Genomic DNA, 22,986 nt, shown 5'->3' with positions numbered 1-22,986 from the left:
AGGTTGGCCCTGGATAAACAATAGGTTTGTGCGTCACCTGATCTGAAGATGGTGTTGTGGGCCTTCAGCAGGAGCAGGACCTCTTTGCTCATCCAAGGCTTCTGATTTGGGTACGTGGTGATCTGTTTCTGGGTATTGACTATGTGAGAGGTGAACATACTCCAAAACCTGTCCTGTAGTACAGTACCAGTCTTTTCTGGCCAATATGTCACCTCTGCGTGCCATTCAAAAGTGAAGACCAATGGGTGGTGGTACTGCACACTGTCAAGTTACTCATCCTCATGAGACAACACGGATGAAGGCTCTCCTCCTGGTCAGTAGAGGGCGCTTTTCTGTAGAAAGGTCACCGGAAGTTCTCATATTAACCGCAAAAGAATGCACCAGAGCCTGCCTTGAAATAGCGGCCATTAGAATCAACAAAAGACAAATTCGCTAGCGTTTGTTAATATTTCTCACCTGAAATTGTTTTCAGCTTGGTATTACATTAGTCTGCGAGTGTAACATTTGATCTGCAAGGGACATGGGTAGGAGCAGGAGTCGAACTCCTCCTCGGCGAGGTAAGAAACTAGAATTACTTAGCGTTAACTCAGCTAACGCTAACGTTAAAATAAAGGTATACCTTCGAGGGCTGTTTTCTCTTTTTTTTACACTGCGAGAGAACGCACACACACAGACACAAATTCACATATGAGAACATTTTAACGAACTTATTTTCTTTCCTTAACACTAACTTCACACCTTGAAACGTAACTCGTCTTGTGTGAGTTAATTACATATTACATATTCCTTATTTATCAGAATCAAAATTCCTTTATTTATCCCCGAGGGGAAATTCTTTTTTGTACAGAAATTCCACTTGCTATGTTAGCTAAGTTATGTTAGCTTAGTTGTTCAGCATCATTATATTTGTGTAGCACGGTTTACATAGCAAGATGATACTGAGTTGTTTTGTGTCGCTGTAGCTAATTATGTTTTGGAGTAATCTGAGTATGTGGAGGCCAACAGAAAGCCGTGTATAGAATTAACGGTAGCCTTCATGCTATCTGCAGTATTTGGCTGGTTTTGTGTTATTCTTCTATGTCATCCAACTGTCGACTGAGTAGATTAAAATGTTTGGCCCTGCAGTTGTACCAAAACTGTGTACAGGCCATTATATTTGGTAAGATATTGCTATCTGTTTTGTTAAAACTCTTGCCATTTGAGACCGCGACTACTAATTAATATAATCTTTTCTCGCCTTTGTCTGCCATGAAAGGCCAGCGGTGATGATGAGGGTTGAATCTGCCAAACAGGTGTAAATGGTGTACTTCATGAAGCACTGATTGAATCACGTAGAACAACAACTGTATATTTTGGTGTTGTACCTGAAGCCATCAAAAGTTAAAGATAAAGCAAACATATCTTGACAATGCTGTAGTATCTGTAATCATATCACAGATAGCAACTATATATGTGAACAATGTATTGGCAGTTTTGGAGCATGTCTCTTCACTATCCAAATTCTGTAATTTAGTTGCTTTAAGACATACATTTGGATTCATTGTATGTTTTTTCATTGTATCTAAAGAAAACTGTACATAAAAAATAAATAAAAAAAAAATAAAACTCAAATGGTGCCACTAACATTTCTATATGAACGGCTACAGAATACACATATACATAACATACGATGTTACAGCGTGAGAAATGGTTGCCAGTATCCCTTGTTTACAACTGCTCATGTTCAGATCTGATTTCCTCCTTTCCTGCAGAGAGAAGGCGTTCCCGCTCAACTTCACGGGATCGTGAGCGAAGGCGAAGGGAAAGGGATCGCTCACGTTCTCGAGATCGGGATCGTGACCGTCGAAGAAGTCGTTCACGATCTCCTCACAGGAGGCGGTCAAGGTGAGGCAGCGCTTTTTTGAACACTGATTAGTGTTTCTATTTGCACCATTGTTTCTGTTTTCTACATAAAGCTGTGGCTACACTGGCCAATTCTTGTCTTCATTTGTAAACTAAAAATTATATATTGGGTATATTGTCACCAAATACCACTGTCAAATTGCAGTTACCCAGATCAACTGATTCCCACTTCCGATAGTGTCTGGTGAATTGTCATAGAACAGCTTTTTCTTTCAGATTGTTGGCAGCGTGTTTATTATCCCCTTCTCCCTCAGAATTTTCTAAATTCCTACAGCCATCTTTGTGTTCCCTCTGCAGGTCTCCTAGACGTCACCGCTCCTCCTCCCTCTCTCCTGTGAGACAAAAAGACAGACGTGAAGAGGAGCGCAAAGAAGTGAAAGAAAAGACAGCAAAGCCCATTCAGATATCAGGTATTAGATGTGCTTATGACAGTTCAAAGTGAAGCATTTATATTTATGTCAGAATTCAATACCATCCGTTTTCCTAACAGCGGAGGACATGCACGGCAAAACAGAAGAGGAAATTGAGATGATGAAACTGATGGGATTTGGTGCCTTTGACAGCACCAAGGTGAGAGCAAAAGGGTGTCCTGCATTGTGCAGCCACAAGGAGGTGCAGTTTATGACAAATTTCATTATGTTCCACAGCTCATCTGAAGCTAGTTATGCTGTTAGCATACATTTTGGAGTGCCTGCTCAATGTACACATTTTTAATCACCGTTTTGCTCTGAAATTCTATAAATACATTGTGAATGCCTGTAGTATACAGAGCAGGCAAGGCACACAGAGTGGGTAGCTCCTGATTACGTAGTAGTCAGTATTCACATGTTGCATGCTTTTTCGAAAGTCTTACTTTTTTTGTCAATAGATAATTAATATTGCAATAGAAGTGAGTATTGTACAAATCTAAAATTTGGGATACATTAATACATTAGAATACCACAGCCAACCTTACACTAAATTTACCTCACAATACTTCACATGCATCTGCTTTATAATGAAGTCTTTCCAGTGGCTTCACTCGTTCGATGCTTTTCATCAGATTCTTAGCAGCTGGATACGTTTCACTGTGAAGTAGCTGCAGGTGAGCTGTAAATGTTGGATTTAATGTTTTTGGACCCTTTGCAGTGGATCAAAACACTTCAGCATTAGGAAATGCATGTTGGATATTAAGAATTTCTGTCATTTTATCTGTGAAAATTTGAAGTTTGGCTTAGCATCACTGTAACACACAGTATAATAGGGATAGGTCAATTATCACATCCAGTATTCAGCATATTTTAGATGTATTAGTATTAATAATTGGAACCCACAAAGTAACTAGTCTCTTAAGTTATCAAATAAATGTAGTGGAGTAGAAAATAAAATATTTGCCTTTAAAATACAGTGGAATGGAAGTATAAAGTATCAGAAAATGGAAGTGGTGCAAGTAGCAATAGTACAGTACAAGTAACGCAAAGTTGTATTTAAATATAGCACTTAGTAAAGTGAACTTTACTAGAGTACATTCCAACACTGGTTATTGTAAACTCTGATGAAAATTGTTAATTTTACTACATATGTTTATCATTTCCAAACATTGTTATAGCTCTCCTAGATTACTAATAATTGGCACCTCCTTCAGGCTGGGGGGGGGGAAACACAGCCCTTCCCTAAATTGTATAGTGTTTTCTTCATCTAATTTACCCCTACTTCTCAGTTGGATGTACTTTATACTGTAGAATTGATTTTTGGTTTTGTACACCCAGATTAGTTTTGTGATTAAAAGGAGCAATGGAAGTGGAGCAGAAACCTCTACAATGTGTATTTGTTAGTATATATGTCTCTGTTTACCTTGAACTGCAGTATGTGATGTTTTGTATATGAGAGACAGTAACATTGTTTCCAATCAGGGGAAGAAAGCTGATGGATCGGCCAATGCATATGCTGTGAATGTGACCATGAAGAGAAAATACAGGTACGTCAGCATCAAAGTAAACAAGAGAGCTGTTTGTTGGTCGTGCAGCTTCACAGCAGTGCTGCACACAGCCACGGACCATTTTTATTGAAAGGTTTCGTAAGCCCGTGTTTAATCGCATCACGATTTTATTTTTTAAGTTATTGTTTGAACACCAATTGTTGGTCAGGTTAACTTTCTTCCAGTTCCACAGTGAACGCTCACTGTTATTACAGCCAATCACCTCTGCAGGTGTTTCTATGCAGAGATTCCTGCTCTCTCATTGGTGCTCGATGATGTAATCTGCAAGTGTTGCGAGGGTAATAGTGATGTAATGTGTTTTTATATATACATATTTTTTAGGCAGTACATGAACAGAAAAGGTGGATTCAACAGACCGCTGGACTTCATCGCTTGAAAGTAACTCTGAATGATACCTGAGAAGCTTATCTTCACTCTCCCCTCACTATAGTTGATGATATTGTGCTATTCAAAACCTGTTTTGTGTTAAGCAACAATTCTGTATATACCTTTTTATAAGTGAACACAAATGTAAATAATAGTACTTGCAGTAACTGCTGAATATTAATAGGAGAGTCTTTGTCGACACAATGTATGGAGCTTTGTCTTGTGGAGGTGTATGGGGTTTTGATCTGAAATAAAATACTTTTAAAAAGTGCAGTCTTCATTGTCAAAAATGCCTCTTGCATCTGCCATGTTGCACATGAATATTCAATAATGCCTAAATGTGAATGTCTTAACACTGACATTTAACAGTTGTAAAGTAATGGATGTTCAAAGTATTATAGAGGCCAGTGCAACTGACTTTGTAAATATAACTCATCCTACATTGGTAGTACTTGGGCACTCTTGTAACTTATTTGTATATTTTTTCTGCTGGAATCACCAAATTCAGTTTCATTTCATATTCCCTGCAAGTGGCATGCTAGTTTTTCATTCAGTGATTAAATTTAGTCCTAGACGAGCGACGTCTCCCAGTAGATACACCCACTGCATACTGTGCTTTGCGTAGGTCCAGAGTTTTTCCTGATTTAAAATGGACATCCGTCTCATTTTGAGGGAGGCTGTTAACCATAACTACTATCGTGTTTCGGTAAGCAGTACGCGTGCGCGGATATAGATAACCAAGAGTCCAATAGTTAGAGAACATGTGAATCGGGCCAATCCCTGAACACGAAATGATAATACGAGGGCCAATCATTGCCATCCACCGCGAAACAGCATGGCAAAGAGGCGTGGCTTCTGTCAGAAGAGGGTGTTGTCACTTCAGCTCGTGGGCATTGTGGCCAATAGCTATTAAGTTTATCAGAAAGTAACCAATCGGGATGCAAAAGTGTGTAGCATAGATACTAAGTCCATTTTGGCTCAAAACTGCATGCTTTAGCCAATGCGAATTAGAACCAAAATGGCTGAACCAGGCCTTGAGTAGCAGTCAGTGGCGACCCCTCTCGATTATTGACAGGTTAAACGCCCAATAGGAGCTTGGTTTGTTATGTTAAGTATCCAATCATATCGCGGCACACAGACGCTTTGTGGCAAAGTACAGTAGTTAGCTGTCGTTCATATCAACAAGCCACTATTTTGGAAGCAGTTTGATAAACACTCACTGTTCCTCAGTTGATGTCAGTCGCTCCCTGTGGTTCCAGCGAGACGTATCACGCGTGACCAGCGATAAACCAGCACAAAACTAGCCAGCCACATAGCTCTGAACCGATCAGGTTGGATGAAATCGTCGGGTTTTAACTGAAAAAACAGCTAGCTCGTTTTGTTTTATCCATTCACATCAGGCAAGTCTGTGACAACTGAAAAAGTTATTTTTTTTGACTGACTGGATCCTTACTGTGTACAGTCAAGCTAGCAGGAACTTTTCATCGTTAATTTGACAACTTGTTATGTTTTTTTCTCTTTTTGCAAAGCAGATCAATATTCGCCTATTTCTATATTAAGCAGTCCTTCGTTTTATTTTTGTCAACACGTCGCTTTTTATTGAAGAACTACCTAGAAGAGAAACGATATTCGGCAAACAGTTTTCTTTATAAATAGGGAGAAGCAACCTAGCTGTTAAAGCCTTAGCGTCAGCCTCGATCAGCCAGCTAACCCTTTACTGAAGCATTTAACAATCATTAAGGAAGAGGCTAGTTTGGTTTTTAAAACCGGTGCTGTATTCACGACCTTTAACTTTTAAATAGTCTGTTTGATACACTGCATGAGTAACACTTTGACGTTACCTGTCGCCGTTTAAATTAATAACCTGACAGAGCAGAGAGCCACCTGAGTGTGAGAAGGAGAAGCAGTTTGTGTACATCCACGGAATCCCTCATCGGATTGTTATATTATTATCAGTGTTATTGTTGAAAATGGCGGCGATCGGACTGGTGCAGATGTTGATCGAAGCAGCCGAGTACCTTGATCGCAGGGAAAGAGGTAAAGTCTAATTGCATTGTTTTCTACGGTCCTCCTCCACCCCCCACCCCAAAATCACTCTAATTTGTGCAGCTGTCATTTTAAAACTGTCTTAAATTCCATGTCTACCCTTTATTTTTGCATGAAATAATCGGGCCGTGCAGTATATACAGAAACCTTTTCAGATTTTAGCAGACACTTTAGCAGAATGCATCGCCTACCCTGTCTAGGTGATAATCAATATTCTGGGGATATATCGCAAATTCGCAAAAACAAACGCTATTTGCCTTTGTTTTATAATGTAAGAGTGAAGGCATATGTGGCAGATGCAGTCAGATGTGCAGCGAGACATTGTTTTCATGGAGGCCCCTCCTTTCCCTCTGTTGTGGTTTGCTAGTGGGGTTTATTCCAGTTCAAGATGACATCATTGTCCAGGCTGAGGGGAGAAAATACTGTATAAAGATATTGCATGGAATCCATTCGTTGCATGCGTTGCTACTGAATTCCAAAAGGCTCAGATCAAATGTGGCACATTTTGCAACCTTCTTATTCCTGCTTTGGCTTCTTGTCACTGTGGCTATATTTTGCCTTGCCAAATATCTAGACATGTGACCACTGTGTTGTTTATTTGCTTGCAGAAGCTGAACACGGCTATGCCTCCATGCCACCCTTCATCAGCAGTCGAGAGAGGGAAAGCTTGAAAAGGAAAAGCAAAAGCAAGAAAAACACAAGTAGCAGGTAAAGGCCATTCAGCTCCTTATGGGCAGGAAATGTTTACTGTACGATTTTCCACCTCTGCTCTGCAACAAGGCACTCATAATATCCTCACTTCAATAATTCTCCATTTTAGTTATAGAATCTATGTAAGCACATTTGACGTCATTTTATTGTATCAATTTTTGGTGCCACACACTTACAAATAGAGTAATATGAAATTCAGCTCACCATCCACTGAAATGGTTTGTGGTGATGATGGGGGAGGGGTTTTGAAGGGTTTAAAGATCACAGCCTAATCATTATTGAGATGTTTATTGAATATAATTATGATGCTTAAAAAATACTACAATCTGTGTATTAGTTTGTCATGAGACTAACATGGGGAGGCCATTTGAAAGCTTGTAATACCTGTATTTGGTAGTAGTCTGGGTGAACCGAGACTGGTGTGAAAATTCTCCACTGAGGAACAACGGATGGCAAAACTCGTGCTCTTGGGTCAAAAATTGAATCAGTTTTGGGATAAATAAAAAGGGGAGACAAATAAAACTTTGCTTTCAGCTTAGAAGAGAGGCTTAACATGCAGAAAAATTCTCCATGTATAATTTTGTGTACATTAGTTCTTTATTGGCCTACACGCATTGTGTGGTGATATATGAGGAGACCATGTTTGCAGATGAGCTGTAAGTCACACTGACTTGACAGGTTTTTATGGTTAGCTCACTACTAGTCTGTAAACTAAGCTAATACATGATTGGTCGCCTCATGTTTCTGCTAATATAGAACAGCAGCAGCAGCTAGCCAACAGATTAGGTAAAAGCTATTTTAATGTATATAGCTTTTATTCCAATGCAGCACATGCAGCAAAAATGGACTGTTTGAATCACTACATTGACAATCCTTAAAACAACACATTTTAGATACAGTTAAAAAGAATAGGAAAAAAACACTGATGTATATGTCCATGTTTTATCATAATCCAAAGTGTAAACTGCAACTCTGCATTGAGATTTAGGGAATTATTTCTTTAAAAATGAAAAGTTGCAGTAAAACTGTATTTCACATCATGATGGATCCAAGCTGAGCTGTGAAGGTGCATTCATATGGATCATGGACCAGCTACATTCCATCATGCCACTGCCACTGATACAACCCTAAACATTTGTTTTGGAGAAAACATGCCACTATAAATCAGTGACCAGAAGAGCCCAAGTTTACACCTGGCTCACACCGCTGTCTATTTTTCTCGTGTGACACATGTAGACAGTGAAATTGAGCAGCAATCTTTTTCCAAATTAAAAGTGAACTGTTGTTTTTCTTGACAGAATATTTCATTTGTAACAAGGCTTGTGTTATCAAAGGTAAGCTCAATTGTAAAAAATAGCGCTGCCCGTGTGAACACCCAAGGCGTAGAAAGCCGCAGCAGTTCAGTGAGGTAACCGTCACGCACAGACAGAGGCAGGTGGTGTGGCTCGGTGTTAGCTGTCCACTCAAAGTCAGGGGCAGCGTAGCATCAAAAGCATCATTTGTCATCTGTCAGCGATACATGCTGTAGGCATGCATTGCCCATTTATATATTTGAAAGGGACAGGTAATTGTTCAACAGCCTAATGTGATTAATCTCAGAATATTGCTGAGATTAATCACATTATGTGTGACAGATAATCACTGACATGAACATTATTGCGTGGAGGTTTTTGTTTTTTTATTGCTATTTTGTACAAAGGCAAAATCACAGCACTGACACCTCTCAACCCTAATTCCCTATACTAATGCTCTGATATCACAGGCTGTGGCTGCATGTGTATGTGTGAGTCTGTTGGGTTAAGGCCATGGTTTGACTTCCCTTGTCTTCTATAAAGTGTGTGAGTGACAGCAGCAAACACCTGTCTCACAGAGAAAGGCCACTCGGTAAGGCTAAGTGGGTCAGTCAAGGTAACTGCAGAAGACATCTCAGTGAGGGGTGCTGTCCTGAGAGCTCCACTCACCTCACTGGATCCTACTGCACATAGTTTAATGTAAATTCAGAGTTTGTAACCAGAATTCCATAAATCAGTCTCATCAGGACAGATCTATGTTGAATTCACATCCCACTGATCAGTGTGTGCTCCGTGATGAGATTTCACTTTGGATTGTGTAGTGTTGTGCAAGTGGATGTATACCGTATATGAGTTAAGGCCTGTAATAGATGTCCGCTGATGAGACAAGATTCTGATTGTTTCAGTGGAGAGGTTGAAAAATCTGCAGGATTGAAGGCATCAGCACCAGGGGACCCATCTTTTATATGACCAAAAAGATTTAATGTAGTATGAATATCCTACTGTATTAATGCACATGAAAAGAATGAGGACTGAATGAGAACACCTATAATTAGTAAAAAAGGGGAGTTTTATGCCTGGCTGAGGTGGAAAAGTTGGCAAATAGATTTTTCAGCTAAACAGTGTCAATAAGACACCACCTTCTTCAATAGACACAACAAGGCTGCCACTCACTGTTATGGGCCTTCTTTTCATCAGGAAGTAAAGGAAAGAGAGGCAACTGACAAAAACGCTGTGCAGTATATATATATATATATATATGTGTGTGTGTGTGTGCATATATATATTCAACTACTTTGCACTATGTTCCTGTCCTTATGCATATATACATACACATATATATTATATACATATTCAATGTATATATAAAATATAAAATATGCAAAAAACTATACAAAGTAGATTCTTAATATTTTATATACTTAATACTAGATTCAACCAAATTCCCTTCCAAGGAAGACAAGCTACACAAGGGAAAAACTCACACGATATAAAGTGACTTCCTGTTTGTGCTTCAAGGCAGTATAAAAGGTAATATGAATATAAGTATGTGTAACATTTCATATGATGTACATATTAAAACTCTCAGATTAATTACAGGCTTCGGTTGAACCCACATCGGGTATGTCAGTCATGAGGGCACACTAGGCCATGCTGTCCATCATCTACCTTCAGTGGACTGAATGCCTTCCTCTGCCAGTCTGCTGTGTGGATATGAGCAGTCAGATCACTTGAAGCACATGGACAGGTTTTTATAAAGTCCCCTTACCTTGGCTAACCTCAATGTATATCCAGCTTACATCACTCTGACATTTGAGTATGCTATATGATGAAAACACACCCTGTTTATACTGTATCACAGCCCTGTTTGCACCAGTGTGTGGACTGAAGTTATTTTTATTATTGGCTAATCAGTTAGATATATTTGTGAATGAACTCTTTAGTTTTATGAACATAGTGAATCTGTCACAATTGCAAGTTGACATCTCAGGTCATGATGCTATTTTTTTTCTCAAGGAGTACATATGCTCCTAAATGAAGCAAGAAAATAAGAGCACATTACAACAGAGTTTATTAACAATCTACCCATTTATACTGCATGTGATGTGTGCATTTAGAGCTATAAAATGGCAAATTATCAGTCAAATGCAAACACATAAATATAAATATAATAAATTGGAATTTATCTGTCTCCTGTCAGTAAACAGTTTGTAAGTAGAACCCAAACTATACGTTTACTGCCAGGCTTACAGCTTTTAGCTAATTTTGTCTTCTGAATGAATTGAATGTGGAACTATTATTTTTTTTAATGATTACCTGTAGGAAGTAGTTTTTTCTTGCACACTGTGCTTGCAAATTCTTTTTGTGGCTCACAAACATCTATTAAAAGGGGCAGGTGCAAGTGAAATACTCACACTGTCTTGCATCCACACGTCTTGTTTTGGACCAACAGTTCAAAGCCCAATGATAATGAATGACAATTTTATTGAAGGAAAAGCAGCTAATCCTCAAAGTGGAGAAGCTGCAAGCAGAGAATGTCTGGTATTTTTTTTCTTGATAAATGACTAAAATAATTATTAGGTTATCATAATCTTTGCAGATTCTTTTCCTCTCAGCAGCTTAATCGGCCAATCTTTTTCAGCAGTAGTTGCCTGTCGGCATGTGATGTACCAAAGTTGAATACTTACATGCTTTTACCTCATTAGTGTGCTCGATAAACACAAAGTCATTTTTCACTGAGTGTGTGTATCTGTACTGTATGTCTTCAAAAGGAACTCAAATATTTGCTTTATCCTGCATTTAGGTTTGACGGCCCTGCCAATGACTGTGTCAGATTTGTAGTGTTCTTCGGTCACCTCCTTGCACCAAGATGCAAAGGATGTGTAGTGCTGTAAGAACACATAGCTCAGAGCATACCTCAACATGCTTAGCAGGCACTATATTTTTAGACATGCGTAGTGCAGAAAGCGTGGGACCAGCTTTGTATATCAAATCGACTAGTAGCCGCTGTGGGGTTGGTCTTGTTGCCCATCTTACAATCTTTTGACTCACGGTGCTTACTTGGACCATTTATTGTTTTGTAGCTACAAGGTTAAATTGCAGCAGCTCACTCGTCAGCTGTGAGCACTTTATCAGCCACACTTATTAATAAGGGTTTCTGCTCAGCCCAGATGGTTTGATATTGTCTGGTATAGTGTTGGCTCTTGATCATTAATAGACAAATCAGACAAAATGAGTTTTGTTGCTCTTGACACTTGGTGAAATGTAGAGCAGGCAGCCATGTATGTATTCGAAGCCATCCAAGCTAGTACGTGCAAGCCCCTCTACTGTTGTTTCCCCGTGGCGTGGATGTGTGAGTAGTGGGGGAGGGGAGTCACCGTGTTTCTTGTGTGTGTGTGTGTGTGTGTGTGTTAGTAGTAGTGACTCTCCCATCCCCCTCATTTCTCTCTCTCTTTCTCTCTCATGTTTTCTCTCTCTCCTCACCTCCTCCACCCCTCTGTGTCTTTCCTGTTCCTCACTCTTTGCAGGCAATGGAGAGCACCAGCTCCTCCATTACATAGATGGAGAATCCTCCCCCACCCTACACACGCACATGCACCAATGCATCTATAGTGCACTATAGAAATGATATAGTGAGCTTGTCATCCTTGTTGAGCCGGCACATGGAGCCTTTCCCACGCTCTCCACCCTGTATTGGTTTTCAGGTTGATGCGGTTGATTTGGATGAGGCTATGCCAAGGCTTCAGAAGATGTAAATGCAGGTTCAACGGTAGATTACTGCAGAAGAACCTTGCCGAATACAAATCAGTGATTAACGTGCTCCGTTGAGGACCTCGAAAGAGTTAAGCTACGGATGCCATGTAGTAAGACTTTGTCCAGGGATCATTATGGGAGGATTGAATGTCTAGAGTTCATGTGGCATTCTAAGAGTGAAACTTGTTATTAGATAAGTCATTTATTTTCTGGACGTAGCCCTGGCTGGTCAGTACCAAGTGACGTATCTATCCCGTCATCGTTTCTTTCAGTTGACATGCAAGCTGAGAAAATAATGGCCAGGAACAGCTGATTTTACATTTTTTACAATGGTTAAATAAAAATGCAGCTTCAAAAGTTCATGTCCACGTAGCATTTTTTTTTCCAGCAAAAGATTATGGGATGCAGTGCTTGTGTGATGAGAAAAAAATTGCTACATGTTGGTTTTGCTTGATATTAGCTAGTTAGCTAACTTGACACCATGGTAACAGAGGGTTGACCACACAGAACAGCAAGCTTACACCTCCTACAGTGATAAGAGCACAACACTCTCCAGCAACATTATGTGTCTGGCTAGTATGCTTCCACAGATAGCTTTTTCTGTGTCTGTTACGTTAAAGTTCTGGACAGACAGAGAGACACAACATATGATTGGTTTCCTGAAAAAGAATGGCACTGATGACCCTATAGCCTTTCTGAAAAATTACTTGTAGTATTTCAGGTGTTACACTTTTAGTTTTACCTCCTAAGAAAGTGGATTAGGTAACATGGACAAGGTAGCCATATCAACATTTCAAGGGGAGGGAGGTTTCTTATTTATCGTCATCATATATGATTCATTTTACCTTCTGTCTTACATGACGTAAACAACCGTACAGAATGGTTACGGAAACCTCCACCCATAACTAACTGAATTCAGGTTAAGTGTCACCTTATTGGTAGTGCCAGCCACTCCTGCCAGTAACCAGAGTCACGGTTTTTCTTGTCCTTTTATACAGGGAGTTTGTCAGGTGATGCTAATCAGTGTGGCAGCTGGATGTCATCTTTGAAACATAGATGGGGAAGGTATTTCCTTTTCTGCATGGAGTTTGTTAGAACGAGCTTCAGATTATGGCTATGACTGTGGTACATGGTGAGTCAGTGTAGTATTATGTGAGAGTAATGACAAAGTGCGATGTAGTCATGTACTCCATGTGTGTATTTGGGAGTCAGTATAATTCCAGTTATTCCACATTACACACAATACAAAATCTCGTTATTGTTCTGTATCACCTAATATTAGCTGTTGAGGGTAGAGGATTATGGGGTGAGAGCAGGAGGTTGGAGGTGTCCCTGAGCCTGAAATCTAGCCTGAATAAGTGGGATCCTCTCCCTGCTACTGCTGTTATGTCACCAGCGGCTGTCTGCCCTGCACAGGAATGCACACTGGTCAGAGGGGGCCAAGTGAGATAGAGAGCACCCAATGCTGAAACAGGATGATACCTTGCACCTCACACACATACACACACACACACACACACACACACACACACATACACACACACAGAGGCATGACGCCTATTTCTGTTCAGAGGATACAACTGAGGATGGAAGAAGACATTAAGCTCAGTTTTGAAATTAAGTTAAAAATGGAAGGAAATCAATGTGTGTGAATGCGTGTGTGTGTTTGTGTTTGTGAGAGTCCCTTGAGGACCTTGGCCATGACATAGAGCTGAAAGTGCAAGGGCTATTTTGGGCGCCGGAGTGGGGGGTTAGGAGGTCAGGTGAAGGTAGATGAGAGTTTAGGAATGCTGAGGGGCTCTTCTTCTTAGCCTTCTGCCCCCACCATCCATTCAGTCCATTTTCACAGAGGTTAGGCCAGCACATTCCTTCTAAAGACTACTCTTAACCCTGTTTCTGCCTCCCCTCTGACTGTGTGTGTGCGTCACTTTCACACTGCAATGCAGGAATCATGCAGGCCACTAGCACACCTCCATCTCTCAGTTTACCTTCAGCGCAGTGTCCTCTCCCCCCACCCCCACCTTTCTCAGTGCTACATGCACAGTGGACAATCAGCCAATATGGAAGGGCATAGTCCTGTCTACTCCTGCTCCTGGCTTCTGTTTCTAGTTACTGTTACTATGTTTACCCCTGGCCTCTTCATCACAGACCCGAGTGTGGTCCTTAAAAAAGCATGAGTGTCCTCTGTAGAACAAGCCTCAGGCATAAGAATACCAAGCCTGTTCTTCTTATTTCCTAGAATCTCATTTTGTCAGCCGTTCTGACTGCTCATAAACTCCCACACAGCCTTTTGTCGCTCTCTCTCACTCCCCTGCAGTAAGGCCTTGGAATACACTGATGGCACACACAGAGGAAACCTAACCCTGTTTAATCAGGAGCTCTGTTATTATGTGTGGTCTCTATGTGTTTTATCTTATATGTGTTTTATCTCCACAGGTCTACGCACAATGAAATGGAAAAGAACAGGTATGTCAAAATGTCTTTGTGTGTGTTTGCGGGTGTATGTATATTTGTGAGCTGTTGCTGTTCCCCACTCAAGCTGACAACACACCACCATCACCATGGAAAATGTCCATGTAAATTCTGGGTTTTAAATGGGAAATATTTCCGTACATCGGTTTGTTAAGAACCAGAGTTACATATGCGTTTTACCCAGAATTTGGACCTGTGTTGAGTGTCATTTTTCAGTCTCCCTTTTTACCGTTCTGGGCATCTTCTTACGTTTTGTCAACCAAATAATTAATTTAGAAAATATAGATTATTTTATAATGGAACTGACCCGAATTGCAGTTATGTTTTTGGGTCAGTACTTCAATAGCGCTTATGAAACCACTATTTTTTTTCACCCCCTTCAGAAACTGATGAGACCACTGAGGTGTCATGATTGTGTCAGGTGACTCGGTGCTTGAGCAGCTGATCGTGTCAGTAACTCTCAACTTTGTCTTACTTTCATACTATCAGAAAAATGTAGCCTTCTGACATGCTAAATAAGTTGGTGAACATGCTAATCATCATATCAGTATGTTAGCATTGGCATTGTGAGGATGTTTGAGCATTTAGCTCAAAGCACCACTGCCAGTGTGCGGCCTCAGAGACCTGCTAGCATGGCTCTAGACTTTTAGTTTTGCTTTTAAACACCATAGTAAGATATAATTTGGCTATGATAATTTAACAGTTGTAATACCATGCTGATACCCTCAAGCTAAATCTAACTGCTGCTGTATTTTAGTAGTTCCAGGACAGAATATGAATCCTTTCTAATTCATTCATTCATTTTTGCGCTTCTCGAGTCTCCTACACTCACAGTGCTTCCACCCTGCCTCTGCTGGTTGATCAGCGGACAGCCTGAATAATATATGTTACTGAGGCCTGTGCCTTGAATTTAGCTCCCTTCATGTGTGTGTCCGTGCGTGTGTGTGTGTGTGGAGACACTTCATGTCTGGCATTAAGTCAAAATTATTAACTCCGGTTTCTTGTATTAAACCGGAGAACATTCATAGCCTTTAGCCAACTTCTCTCACGAGTAGCTTGATGATAGAAAGCCTCCACAGACAGACAGTAAATTACTCATGGTGACCCACTGCTAGCAAAGCCAGAGTGCAACAAGACCCACCCCTCCCCCTGTCATAGCACACAGAACCCAGAGTGTTCATGTGTGCGTCTGCATGTGTGCGTGCATGTTTATGTCCGCGAAACACGACTCCAGATACCGCCACACCTTTTTTACACGCAAGTACTTCTTGGGGTCAGAGTGAAGACAGTGGCGTGATTTACTGCTGATCAAGCAAAACTCATCACACTGACATAGTAGTAGTTTTTAGTTTGGTGCACATCTAGTTTTGGCCCCTGCATGAGAAACCATTTTGAGTTCCAAGGGATGACACAGTTGCAAAGGACTTTATGCAACAAATTAATTTTGGGCATTAACCTGCTTTTCAACCAAACCGGTGCATTTGGACCAGTCGCACACATTTAGTAAAGACACAGTTGTGAAACTGGGGCAGGTATATGTAGGTTCTAGGCATATGCTGATCACACACAAGCCTGTAGCCCACATACATACTCACCTATTGACACACTGCACTGAAGCTGAACCAGTATAACCTGCTGCTCAATATGTTACAGCCACGCCCATGCTGTTTTTCTCACAAAATGTGACCTGTGCTGTTTCATGGATATGTCAGAGTTTAACAAACATTAGCTTGCCCTGCTGATCCCTTATTATGTCAGAACAACACCGGCAAGGGTATTTCTGTGTTATGTAATATCAGGCTGCATGCCCTTTGGACTGAGTCAGCTGAGAACAAGCCACTTGATTTCAGCTGCTGAAAAGTGGTTTGCATGTGCGTGCATGGGATTCACTTGTTCTGTGTTTGTGTGTTTTAAACGGGCAAGCGGTGAGAATATATTGGTGTGCGTCCTCTGGCCACAGTCAAATCAGTCTTGTCCTGTCAGCATGTGTCCACTTTGAAGAAACTCTCTTCCGCCAGTGACGTTCTCATCAGGATTACGTGCAGCAGACAGTAAACGAACAGCTCACCCAGTCAGCCCTCAGCTGCTGAAAAAAGTATTTTTACAGTCACTCTCAGGGAGAGTCTGACGTACGCACACCCACTCGCTCAGGCACACACTGGCATACAGACACGTACGCACCGAGGCTGGAGCTGGAGGTGTGTGTTGTGTAACAGTGGGGTCAAGTGGTCAAAAACACCCACCAGACCTTAGCAAACGCTAAGGCTGCCAGCTTAGAGCGGCTGAGAGCAGGGTGGAGGTGTTATAGGACTGGTGACATTCATGATAAGATCACATCTGAACATATGTCGCAGATGATTTTTGGATTGCAGAATGTCTCTGTTTCCCTCTTGTCAAGGGAGGATTTGTGCACTGTTGCACAGTGACATATCCTGTGTACCAATCGTATGTAATAATGTTACAATGACTTCCTGGGTAGACATGTAGAACCTCACATGTGAAAACCTTGTGCTCATAATATTTGCCACCTTTTAATGTGAATGAGTATCTCCAGCATGACATGGACACTAGCTCATAGACATTATAGAAATACTTCATTGATGTGACATTTAATTTTTTTTTTTCCCCCAACGGTTGGGAGAATGATCCTCTTTTCTTTTGGTTGATCTTTATTTTCAGTATCATTAGTAGTACTGATTTTGTCTTATAGTGGATGGAGGTCCTTAATACTTCTTTGGTCCAGCCCAAACTCTATCTGTGGCAACTGTCAAATATATAGAGAGACAGTACTCAATGTATACTTACATAAGCATGTTTGGTTTTGGACAGATTATATATATTCATAATTTACTCCTGTTGGGAAGCTGTTTTATTTCTTAGTAGAGAGGATGAGTGGCAAGAAAGGAGGCGGAAACATGATATGTTGTTGATGTTATTTGGGCCAGTGAAAAAGTTTTTTTTGGGGGGGGGGGGTACATTGTGTTGGCCTGGCTGTCAACCAGACCAGGGGAAACAATGCAATTTTAGACTGCATTTTGTTAAGGCACAGAGTTGAAAACAGTAACAAAAACGTTTGGATTTTTGAAGGGATTTTGAATCAGTAAAGTGGTTAGAACTCATCATCAGGGAACTATGAACTTGAAAATGTGGTAGCGATTCAACCAATACTTGTTGAGATGTTTCAGTATGAAACTGAATGGTGGACCAGCTGACCTACAGAACATTGTCATCCTTAAAGCAAAGCTCCTAGCTAAAGTAAGGTATCACCAGGAGAGTAGACCTGCTATGTTACCTGCTACCTGCTATATTTGACACTCAACAAATCACATGAATTTTTTTGTGTCTCGTGATGTGAAAAACAGCAAATCATGTCCAACAGCTTCTCTGTTTCTTCTCTTCTGTTTCCAGACGGGCACACCTACGGCTGTGCTTAGAGCGCTTGAAATCCCTCGTTCCCTTAGGACCAGATGCTAACAGGCACACCACCCTGAGCCTGCTGATGAAGGCCAAAGATCATATCAAGGTGTGTGTGTGTTTGGTTTTCACCTAATCAGTGTGAAGAGGGCAATTCATTGAGCCCTGTGGTGGGTTATTTTGTGTTTGAGTGATGAATTTGTCTTAGTCACAAAGGGGGCACACACAGCAACATTTTCAGAACTTCTCCTCCAGCGTTGTGTTTGTTCTTGTGCTACCCTGCAGCGGTTGGAGGAGAGCGATAGGAGAGCTCAGCACACCGTGGAGCAGCTACAGCGGGAGCAGAGACATCTGAGGAGGCGTCTGGAGCAGCTGGGGGTGGAGAGGACCCGCATGGACAGCACCGGCTCCACTCTGTCCTCCGACAAGTCCGACTCTGACCAAGGTGAGCCAGACACCACTTCGAGCATTGGGAAACTGTGGGAAAGGGTGTTGACACTGACATGTAGCCATTGACTAAATGATCAGATATAATTGGCAGATTAATTGATAATGGATATAATTGTTAGTTACAGCTCTACGTCACACAGGCTGTGTTTGCAGGACACTAGAAACAAAAAGATTTCTTCACACTGTGGAACCATCTGTTGTCTTTTTGGAGAATAGATTGCTGAATATGTGCAATAAAGTTCATGTCTTTTTAGTTTTGATTAAACAGGTTAGTAATTTTTACTCTCTTACTGATCCATGTTTCAATAAATGCTAAACTTGAATAGATAAATGCTAATATTGAATCATCATTCAGCCCTGTAACAATATTGTATTTGTGTTTGAACAGAGGACCTGGATGTGGATGTGGAGGGGACGGACTACCTGCTGGGTGACCTGGAGTGGAGCACCAGCAGCGTGAGCGACTCAGGGGACGAGCGAGGCAGCCTGCGCAGCAGCTGCAGCGACGAGGGCTATTCCAGCGCCAGCCTGCAACGCCTGCAGGACACTCAGGAGAAGGCCAAGCAGCTGGGCTGCAGCCTATAGACAGCACTGCTCACCGACACCAACTCCCGCCTGCTTCCCTCAGCCAGTCCTGCCCCAAGATTGTCTCACTATCCACCTCCTCCCATTTCCCCCCTCCCCCCTCCTCCCTACTAGGACTGACCAAGTCTGAGGCCTCATCTCCAGCCAGGCCTCTGTGGACTTCTTCCTCCCATGGTGACTTCTTTTCAGACTGCAACAGCTCTGAGGTAGCCGCCCACATCCAGCACATCATCAGCGGGTCACCCGTTCTGCTCTGCACCAATCAAACGAGGAATTTAAAGACACTCCACCCGTCCGTCCAACCGTCAAAAACACAACTTTCAGCCAGAGAATGTTACCACACAATACCCCACTGCCTCTTTTTCTGTGCCTCAAGAGCCATGGGAAGCACTTATGAGATTTCACCCTTCCTTCTCTCTCTCTATCTGTCTCTCTCTCTCTCTCTCTCTCTCTCTCTCTCTCTCTCACACACACACACACACACACACACACACACACACCACACACACACACCCCTCCACACCTCCATCACTCCTAGTTGTCCAGCTAGACAGAGTCCTCCCAAAGGTGTGACACTGACATGATGTAGGGCTTTTTTGCGCCCTGCTCACAAGTCATCTGTGCATGGTGTTTTGCACTTAAAATTGCTTTTGTAAACAAAAATGCTGTCTCTTAAAAAACCTGAAGACCCCCACTAAACTGTTCCAGTAATGTCACCAGATGGAGTGAGTCTTGGAAAACCACATCAGTCACCTGCCCATGCTCTGCAGCATGGCAGGGCTTGTGGACTCTAAGGTGTTTGATGTTAAACCATCGGGGTCGACAGCAATATGTCCCACATAATTACCCTGTAATTTCCTGTCCACACCTACCATTCAGAGGAAAAAGTAACAAAAAAAATTGTGCAGCATGAGATTGTGAAGGGGCTGGGGGATATGGGAGGGTTTTGTGGGCGGGTTTTTCTGCCTCTCTCTGACGACGGTGGCGTTCTTACGGCATCCTTTTATCATAATGTGTGTATGTCACGTCTGAGCCTGGGGACCGCAAAGGGGTCGCGAGCAGGTTTTTACCACCAGCCACTAGGCCGAATGCTGGTTTATTTTGGCAGGTGCTGGTACATTTTTGTACACTACCTTCATCACTGCCCCGTTCACCAGGTGTTAATAGGAAGGGGAAGAGCCCATCTACTGAGAGCAGTCTGGAGCACATTCCATTATAGGACAGGCAGGTGAGACTGAGAACATTATTTTTTTGCTAGTGGATGTTCCTGCCAATTATTTATGAAGGAGGAGTTCAGTTCGTCACACTGAAACAGAACGACTGGCTTTAACTTTTCAGTGGGAACACGCTGAATATTTCTGTGTTCACATGTGAGAAGCAGTAAAATGTTAAAACCACAGATTTTCTCTCCTTTGACTTGCCTTCATAGCTATTTATTGTTTCTGCAAAAATGTTCACCTTTTAATGTAAATAATTTACAGAAAGATCTTTATGTCTATCAACAAATGTATTTATTAGATATACTAAATATATAGATGAATATATATATAAATATATTTAATTAGTCATAGCCTATGTTCTTCTTGTGAAGTTTATTGAGAGTTTCCTATGTGTAGTTTGTTTGCACAGCTTAGTCAATCCATAGACTATTTAGACTATTTAGAAATGTATCTTGTGCCTCGAGGCTTTTGTGTCTGTTCAGAATTTGGCACGGTGCTCTTAGCAATTGAAATGTTTTCTTTGTGCTTAATCTTAATTTTTAGCTGTTCAAAGCCAGCTTTCCCTTAAATGGGAAGGGAATAAAAGAACAAAAAAATCTGAATAATTTCTAAAAATGTGAATTAAAAAGTACAAAAGTGAGAGGAGCTGGTGGCCAGTTTGAGGGTGGCGATGATTCCTCTGGCAAAGCTGTGTTTGACTTTTCGCCCATCTCCGTGCCTCAGAACCTGAAACAAAATGGCAGCTCCGCCTGCTGAGATTGTAGCCCTTTTAGTTTTTGGTTCAGTATCATCACGGGCAGAGAGAGGACTGCAGCTTTTTGAATGTAGATGTCCGCAACCCTGCGGTGTAGCAACACAGTGCCAAAGGAACCTCCCTGCTCCTGCATCCACCACCTCGGCAAATCTCAGTTAAAAGCATGAAGATGAATCAGAAAAATAGATGATAGGATTATTTAGTCTTTGAGTGTGGAATGCTGCTTTTTTTGTCAAATTGAAACCTTTTCAAATGGAGAGGAACTGTGTAGCCACACGATAAAGGGGACTAAAGGGGAAACGCATTGAAAAGTACTTGTGAGTGGGCAGGTGTGTTCACTGAAATGCCATCTGTCAGTGTAGGCACGTGTGTACAGTATGTGTATGTGCTTGTGTGTGTGTGTGTGTGTGTGTGTGTTTTCATATCGTCACTGTCTTCAGAGAGAATTTTTTTTGGGGTGGTAGAGGTTGGGAGGTTTAAAAATTTGTAAGGCTATGTTTCTCTTCTGGTTTTCTGTTCATTTGTTTACTAGTAAAATGCAAAAAAAATCCACTTGACAAAGACTTCATATATTAACATAAGCATTAATGTCTGTGGAAGTTTCTTGTTTCCTCCTTTTTTCCATCCATGGCCTGTTGTCCGTCTTCCGCCAATCGCTGTATGTGGGTGTATGTGTTTTATGCATGCATGTGCTTGCACATGTGTGAGCGTTGACTCCCTCCTCCACATGCTGCGTTGGCATCCATGGTGCAGGCGAGGCAGGGGTGCGTGGTGGTGCAGCTTTTGCCCAGCCCCCCTTCCTCCCCTCTAAGAAGACCCTGGTGCTCTCAGCATCTGCCTTAAGAAGCAGGTGTGGAATCTCTCAAAGAACAAGACTTCATTCAGACCAGTTGTTTAAGCTACAGGTTTCAGCATCAGGGGAAACTCATGTTCATGTGTGTATTTGGTTTTTGCACATTTTGTCCCTACATACAGAAAAGTGGCTAACATTGCCTTAAAACAGAGAACACATGTACGACCCAACAGAAATATATGATGTGTGAGAGTATATGATATATGGACATGCATCACAAAGGACATTCCTTTTCATTGTGACGGTCTCAGGCGTGGTGCTCTCATGCATTACACTAAAAACACACTGCGTCATAGCTCCATGAACGTTGTTGTCTGTTGCCTTTCTTCTCAGAAAGGTCAAATGTCTGTTTATTGAACAGTAACTTAGGAGGGGCGTTTTGTGCACTTACTTTTTAAAAATTGGAGAATTTGGACATTGTCTTCTAAAATAATTACTTCAAATGTAGGGGGAAAAAACCTTTGAAAATGAAATATGGAGCAGCAGTTTATATTTGCCATTGATATTAAAGAAATAAAACATTTGAAACCCTTGTTTACCTACCTATCCCCTTGTCATTGTCTTTATTTGCAAAGCCTGTGCAGTGATTATATTCTCAGAACAAATGAAAGCTTTAACTGAGGAAACCAGCCCACCAGTTTCTCATACAATGACTAATCTTCATGTAGAGGTTGAACTGACAGTAATGAGGAGGTTTTTGCACAACAGATGAAAGAGAGCCTCCACAGGGGCTCGATCCTCGCCAGCCATCCAGTGTGTTTCAGAGTAATCTGCTGGCCAAATCCCAGGTTTGTATGATTGCAGCCATCTGATTGCTGCACAATAACCAACACACACCAAGCCAGAGAAGAAGGAGGGGGGTGAGCATCTTGAAAAGCATCCCACATCCCTTCTGGAGCGTGTCTTGTTGCTGAGGGGGAGGGGAGCAAAGGGAAAGGCCGTTTTTCCACCACAGGCAGCATGGTAGTGCCTTGTTAGCTCCAAAACAATTTAAATCTATTGTAGGTTTGAGCTCCAATGCATGAAAAGTACAACTGCTCACATGTACCCAGTCCTCTCTGCATGAAGAGGATGTCTCCACCATTTGCAGCTAAATTCAAAGGCACCACACTGACATTCAGTATCATTTCATTCATCAGCAAAGCTCTGCTGTAATATGATCTGTTCACTGTAGAACTGATCACTACACT

At 41.6% G+C, this 22,986-nt stretch overlaps 2 protein-coding genes and 1 long non-coding RNA gene across 4 annotated transcripts in view; 2 read left to right on the top strand and 1 right to left on the bottom strand.

Annotated features, from left to right (window-relative positions):
- Window positions 1-22,986, bottom strand: part of LOC124057782 — a 1,110,263-nt gene that overhangs the window by 90,240 nt on the left and 997,037 nt on the right. The window lies entirely within an intron of this gene.
- On the top strand, window positions 328-4,517 carry snrnp27 (small nuclear ribonucleoprotein 27 (U4/U6.U5)). The gene is made up of 6 exons (XM_046386328.1): window positions 328-557; window positions 1,752-1,884; window positions 2,200-2,312; window positions 2,393-2,472; window positions 3,795-3,859; window positions 4,202-4,517. The coding sequence occupies exons 1-6, from the start codon at window positions 521-523 to the stop codon at window positions 4,254-4,256; spliced, it is 483 nt and encodes a 160-aa protein (XP_046242284.1). The 5' UTR covers window positions 328-520; the 3' UTR covers window positions 4,257-4,517.
- Window positions 5,276-22,342, top strand: mxd1 (MAX dimerization protein 1). Of its 2 annotated transcripts, XM_046386318.1 has the most exons (6): window positions 5,364-6,283; window positions 6,901-7,000; window positions 14,485-14,514; window positions 17,929-18,043; window positions 18,220-18,379; window positions 18,773-22,342. In XM_046386318.1, the coding sequence occupies exons 1-6, from the start codon at window positions 6,217-6,219 to the stop codon at window positions 18,967-18,969; spliced, it is 669 nt and encodes a 222-aa protein (XP_046242274.1). In that variant the 5' UTR covers window positions 5,364-6,216; the 3' UTR covers window positions 18,970-22,342. The 2 variants fall into 2 exon arrangements, with proteins under 2 accessions (XP_046242275.1, XP_046242274.1); XM_046386319.1 differs by lacking the exon at window positions 14,485-14,514 and having other exon boundaries at window positions 5,276-6,283.

This window comes from Scatophagus argus, chromosome 4 (genome assembly GCF_020382885.2).
Source record: "Scatophagus argus isolate fScaArg1 chromosome 4, fScaArg1.pri, whole genome shotgun sequence".
Classification (NCBI taxonomy): domain Eukaryota; kingdom Metazoa; phylum Chordata; class Actinopteri; family Scatophagidae; genus Scatophagus; species Scatophagus argus.
The sequence above is the reverse complement of the archived record's forward strand: the minus strand, read 5'-3'. Positions and strand labels throughout refer to the sequence as shown.